The sequence below is a fragment of the Adiantum capillus-veneris genome, chromosome 24 (assembly GCF_014529385.1).
Source record: "Adiantum capillus-veneris isolate H3 chromosome 24, ASM1452938v2, whole genome shotgun sequence".
In the NCBI taxonomy this organism is placed as follows: Eukaryota; Viridiplantae; Streptophyta; class Polypodiopsida; order Polypodiales; family Pteridaceae; genus Adiantum; species Adiantum capillus-veneris.
In genome coordinates, this window is record NC_140954.1 from 99,823,946 (window position 1) to 99,830,180 (window position 6,235).

A 6,235-nucleotide genomic window follows, 5' to 3' on the forward strand; every position below is an offset into this window, starting at 1 on the left:
GATAGACTAATGAGGCTTTCATGGTTATACCATAGCCAATAGATAATTAGGAGTAGAATAGAGAGTGAGCCCATAGATTTTTTTGTTATAGTGTTCAAACTTGACCGACTTAAATCAAGCAATTTGAAACCATAGCTTGGGGTAAAAATATGAGTCATGTGCATGGGAAGATTTAAGGACACTTGAAGGTAGTTAAAAAGAGTTATATTGGGAGCAAAAGTAGATGATAAGGGAGTAAAAAGCAACTCAAATTTTGTGTGTGTGTGTGTCAGTGTGACATGAAACGTTTCGAGGTTTCGTGTGTTTTCAGGGTTTCGAGGTTTCTGAAATGTTTCGTTTCGGAGCTCAAAGAAAACGAAACACAGGTTTCATTTTACATGTATATACCTATAATTATACATTGAATATACATACAAATTCACCTGTCAAGATATGTGAAATACCAAAATCTAAATGTGAGACTGAGTCAAGAGTGAAATTGAATCATGAGACAGCCTTTGTACATGGCTTCAAAAATCTCCAAACGGGTGGTTTGAAGTCAACTGGTCAAAAGGGGGCCAAAAAAAAATCAGCTCGTTTCGTTGAAACATTCGTTTTGCCGTTTCAGAGGATCGAAACGGGTTTTCATGTCACTATGGTGTGTGTGCGCGCACGCACGCGCAAGAGTAGCTCCAATCGAGTCCCTACAATTGTCATTAGCACAAAAACCAAACAATAATTAGTGCCTTAGCATAATCAACAAAATGTTTGTATTGTGTATGTAATTAACAAAAAATATTGTATAAATAGTGAAAATGAAACTTGAAGTCAAATTAGTGCAAATTAGAATCCGCTTTACATGAAAATGTAACAATAGTGAAAATTGGTGGAAGCAATGCTCACCTGAAAGAGAGAGAATATCAACCATTTCTCATTCAAAAATTCTTAAATCTAAACCACAACTAAGATAGGAAAAGATGGTTATCTTCTCTAAACTCCAATAACCTTTACTAACTTAGGCAATTAATTCGTTGGAAGTTGCACCAAAATGTTGTGTGGCCATTGTAGCATGGCATAGGCACGTGTGCGAGGCAACGATTATTGTGGAACCTAAGACGTGGTGGCATCCCACAAAATTAGAGCTATGAAGAAATAAGAAGAGACCCTATGGGAAAAGCAAAAACTTACAGAGAGAAGCCATGAATAGACCAATCTCCGCTAGCAGTCTCATCACAAGTCATATGCCCCATACATGCACTATATGGTCGTAAAAATGTGCTTAACAAACATGAACTAAAATTTTGACGAGGGTTGTAATGTGGTCAGATCTCACCAAGAAAGTGTTCAAAATTTTTGTCCAATGTATTTCATTGCATGCTTTTATATAAAAAGTGAGATATTTTAAGCATAGGCACCAAGAAAGGCACCCAAAGTCATATATTGTATTGGCATGTAAGCTTAATAGAGATATCCCTAAAGGCAAGGTAACAAAGTTTAAGCATTCTCATGAGCTTGGGAGCTTTGGCTATGAAATCTTCTTCTTCATCATTTTCCCACTTGACTCACTAGTTGCACGTGCAATTGCTTGCAACATGCTTGCTTTCCTAGTTTTTAGATAATTTATGGCAACCGGGTTTGTTGGGTGCTTGAGATTCCCAAAACGACGCTTGAGTTGAAACAAAGGAGACACCTTGTGTGTTTGGCTGAATATTTGTGTTGGAATGTAGTTTTCAGAGTTTGCAACCAATATGTTTAGGCTTAGTGCATGCAAACGCAAGACTAATCATTAATAGATTTGCAATTTTGTCACACTCTAATTCCCATCTTGGGCATTCTTCAAACATTACATAGCAAATAAAAGCAAGCTTGGAAATCCTACTACAAGCATAGAATAGACGGGGAAGAATTAACCCACAAACAAATTGAACATAATTTTGGATGCTTGAACAAAACAAAATGGTGAAAATTCTAAACCAAGGGAATTCCAATTGCCCTTAAGTTTGAAGTTGCCTTAAATGGTAAGAGGAATTTACATATATTATATACACATGCATGCATAAATGTACACCTATATACATACACCTAAACACGCACATGCATGCATCCACATATCAAAATAGGCATATTCGGTTTTACTTTTATTTTTACCATCAACACAAAGGATGCAGAGAGAACTTTATAGATATACATGTACTTACAACTATACATTGCCGCACATTACACCCACAAGGAGCCATACCATGTGGATGGGGGTTTCACTCATTCAATGCAGCCCCAAGGTTGCAGGTTCGAAGCTCAAAGGGAGTGTATATTCTAAGCAAGAAAAACCTAACTGCCTTAACCTCCAAGATGAGAAACCGGTCCACGACGTCCATAAAGGTACCTAGTAGGCATAGTCAACACACCAATGAGACATTTTACCCAAACCTGATTTGCATTTCAACATACCATCATTTATCTTTACCTAGCAAAGTGTGAAACAAATTCAATTGGTATGATTAGCATGAGGATGTTGGCTCAAAAACTAGGTTATATGAAAGGAGCCTATGAGCTATTTGATGCAGCCAGTCGTTGTCAAGATTCTATACGCGAGAATATCGAGCATCCAAATTTCCACGACTACTTTAACAAGCTTCATTTGCTTAGCATGCAACATGTGGAAAGCACATACCTACTGCACCCATCAAGGGATGGCCAGAGCATAAACACTTTCAACAGCAAATACATATTCTGCAATCAGCATAAAATGTCCGCTCTGTGCGCACAAAACTATGTAAGAATCTCAAATGAAAACTTTGCATGATTCTTTTAACTCTCAAAAAAGTTAAAAGATAATGAAAAAATTGATTCTATAGGTATTACCACCACTCTCATCATGTTTAATCCTCGACGCTGATTATGATTTAGGAACTGGAAAGCTGGCGGACTCCATCCTCTCCTAGTGCAAACTGGACATCGAGTAGAGGTCCTTGCAGCGCCTGCGCCAGTTATAAAATTAGCCCGCTACTCATCATGGTATTGGTCGTATTACTCTTGGTGAAGGAGCTCTCTGCTGATGAAGCACTCCCGCTTGTCTCAGCCTCATCCTCTGAATCTGGTGCTTGCAGAGCACTTCATCCCCAGAGAGCTCCTTCACCAAGAGTAATACCTCACTATCAGCACCAATGCTGCGACTGCGTGAGTGGATAGGCACCGTCTGATGTGGATCTCTGCCTCAGACGGCTGACCTGGTGCTTGCGGAGCAGAGAGCTCCTTCACCATCGGCACCAATGCTGAGACTGCCCAGGCGCAGCAGGTACCTCTACTTGACGCACACTTTGCACTAGGAGCTTCATCTCGAATTTTTGTCTTTATCAAACGTTGAATTTTTGAAAGTCACCAACACCAACGAACACCAATAATTATGAAATAGCAAAATAAAACTCATGAACCCCGAAAACAGAAAGCATGTAAGAGTGAAATCTCAAGGAATCCTTGGAAGTAGTCAGGTTCAACATAGGATTTTAGCTGCATATCAAATCATGAGGCAATAAAATCCAAGCACAAAACAAACCAGACAAAACTACATGTCGAATCCAAAAGTGTTGTCTAATGGTGTCTAATGGCTCTTATGCCACACTCCCATACAAATTCATCAAACTTTAGTAGGATCTGGAAATCGCACATAGCTATGCAGAAAGACTAGCAACTGCCTTTCTGTTGAAGCGACTGCTTTGACACTTCTTCAGGGCCCCCTCAGTCCGTGCATTGAAGCAAGCTTGAAGCCTGTAAAATAGATCCAAACACAATTGAACTATTTTAAGAGAAGCACGTGTGCATATATTAGGTCAGAAAATACTGCACTTAAATATTTTAAGAGAGGATAAAACATATTTAAGGTGGACCTTCACATGTCCTTTGTCTTGCATACTTCTAGTTCCATTTAATCTTTACATACAAATTTAAAAATCTAATGCAAGATTTAATACTCACTATAATGAGACAATGCCATTGGTGGTCATACTCCCAAAAACACAAAATCAAGGCACACAAGAAACAGACAAAGAAGAACAACAAAATCACCCTATTTATTTCAAAAATGACTAAATTATATGTATGTGTATGTCTCTTCTAAAATGCTTTTAGAAAAGACATACATGCATGTAAACACCATTCAACCAAACTTATAAAACCCATATACAATCGACAAATTTGTATGTAAAGATTAAATGGAACTAGAAGTATGCAAGACAAAGGACATGTGAAGGTTAGAAGTGTGAGAGGTCCCTAAACATCCAAATGCACTATAAGGCGAAAAAAAATCTGAATATGTTAGAAATAAATAGTCGACAAGAATATTATAAGTACAACTACACAAAATTTGACATGCATACATACACATTTGAACCGAATATTGAAAGGATGAACTGCTGTTAAGCCATATGATCATCAATATATAGGCTGACAAGGAGCATCTATGACACACTCTTGACATGGCCATACATATCTTCAAATATCACATAGATACCTAAAATTCCAGGATAAGCCCATATCTTTAAATCACATGACCAAGAACCATACAAAACAAAAGTATTAAGCAGGAAATAAAGGAGTAGAAGAGCTGTTTTATACCTGCTGCTACTTTGAAGGAGAAGGCTCCACATTGGCTTGATCAATCTGGATGACCATTTCAGGCACCCACTTTTCTTGCTGTACAGGCTCCCTGCTCATGGGAATTAACGGTTTCCCATCTGCTTCCTCATCTTCATCAGCATCAGTTGTTTCAAGATTGATGCATGAGCACCGTTCCAGAGATGCAAAAAATGCAGAGGCAAGGCTGCCCCCCACCCAAACAGCTAGACGCTCCAGTTTGCCTTGCCAAAAATCCTCTAGCGATATGTTCAAATAGGTCACCAAGGCCTGCACGTCACATAACGAGCACATAAAATAAAAAAATAAGAACGCGACTTACACAGCAAGCTTGTCATTCAGAGTCAAACATTTGTCTCCTTAAGAAGTAACAACAATAAATGCAAAACCACCACCGCCGACAGCAGCAATAATGATCATGACAAAGAGGACGACCATAAACACCTGTCCTTCACAACGGCTAGAGGTTTGGCACCATAGCTTTAATTATATATCTTGCCAATTGCATTCATACTGCAAAACTTTGAGATCACAGTCAACACTAGGTACAAAATATACCACAACTATTCTTATACATAGCCTTTGCCATAAAGCACATTAAAGCATTCTTCGCATACTTCTTAATTATTTAAATGACCAAAAGGAATATGCTCATTACTATCTGATCAACACATATAGTAAAATCAAGTTATCAGAAACATCAACATTTCTGATCTGTACACAGAAGCATCCCAAAATAAATTGAACACTATGTCAATTAACCGTGTGTGACCATCATAGTCACCTGATGCCTGTGAGACATGGCAATGCAAGCAAGCTCGTACAATGTCAAAGACTGCATGCATGCAGCTAAAGTTTCCCTGGGCAAAAAGGAAAAACCAATACATTTCACTCATTATAAAAGGCCACATGACGAAGAATGATAGTGCGTTAAAGATTCGCTACTGCAACAGACCATGCTCCAAGGCACGATCTAGGTCAGAGATTGATCGTCAGTAATGCTTCTTCAATGTACTCAAAACCAACATACCCAAAGAGAGACAAGGAGGGAGGAATGGATCGCGTTTTGCTTAGAGGACTAGAAAACCCGATTCTCTCTCTCTCTCTCTCTCTCTCTCTCTCTCTCTCTCTCTCACACACACACACACACACACAGAGACATTTCTGCACGCACGCACCTGTGTTCCGAATGCTAGTTCACTAGAGCACGGCGATCGCGATTCCTGACCGTCTGTCTGTAGCAGGAAGGTGAACGGGTTTATAAATGACAAACGCATGCGAAATGTTAAAACGTTTACGATAGCCTGCCTTATAAAAAAATTGGAAAGAATAGAGAGATTCAACAAGCAGGGGAAAGGCAAACATTTCTTTTTTAATTATTTTCTTGGTGTGGCCGACCATGTGGACCTAGTTGGCCAACATCATGAAGATCTAGAAAATTACCTACGCTTAGTGTAATCTCGATTCTCGCCTACAAATTTTGATATTTGCCTCGAAATGTTCACTCATAAGGTGATCCTAAAGCATGACATTGTCGTCAGTAATGCAATGAGCAGGCTACAGGACTTAAAAAGACACACCAATCGTACTCCTCTACTGCTTGGGTCACAGTCTCCAAATGCCCGGT

General features: G+C 39.0%; 2 protein-coding genes across 3 annotated transcripts; both read right to left on the bottom strand.

Annotated features, from left to right (window-relative positions):
* Nucleotides 1–218: 218 nt before the first annotated feature.
* Nucleotides 219–3,259, bottom strand: LOC147426852 (uncharacterized). The gene is made up of 6 exons (XM_086498789.1): nucleotides 3,173–3,259; nucleotides 3,011–3,090; nucleotides 2,842–2,871; nucleotides 2,651–2,734; nucleotides 2,219–2,362; nucleotides 219–683 (listed from the first exon to the last, which is right to left on the bottom strand). The coding sequence occupies exons 1-4, from the start codon at nucleotides 3,238–3,240 to the stop codon at nucleotides 2,691–2,693; spliced, it is 222 nt and encodes a 73-aa protein (XP_086354915.1). The 5' UTR covers nucleotides 3,241–3,259; the 3' UTR covers nucleotides 219–683; nucleotides 2,219–2,362; nucleotides 2,651–2,690.
* Nucleotides 3,260–3,407: 148 nt separating this feature from the next.
* On the bottom strand, nucleotides 3,408–5,940 carry LOC147426853 (uncharacterized). 2 transcript variants are annotated; one of them, XM_086498788.1, is made up of 4 exons: nucleotides 5,787–5,940; nucleotides 4,700–4,878; nucleotides 4,591–4,635; nucleotides 3,408–3,744 (listed from the first exon to the last, which is right to left on the bottom strand). In XM_086498788.1, exons 1-4 carry the CDS (start codon nucleotides 5,883–5,885, stop codon nucleotides 3,648–3,650), a joined length of 420 nt encoding a protein of 139 aa, XP_086354914.1. In that variant the 5' UTR covers nucleotides 5,886–5,940; the 3' UTR covers nucleotides 3,408–3,647. The 2 variants fall into 2 exon arrangements, with proteins under 2 accessions (XP_086354914.1, XP_086354913.1); XM_086498787.1 differs by lacking the exon at nucleotides 5,787–5,940 and adding an exon at nucleotides 5,393–5,464 and having other exon boundaries at nucleotides 4,591–4,878.
* Between the last annotated feature and the right edge of the window lie 295 nt (nucleotides 5,941–6,235).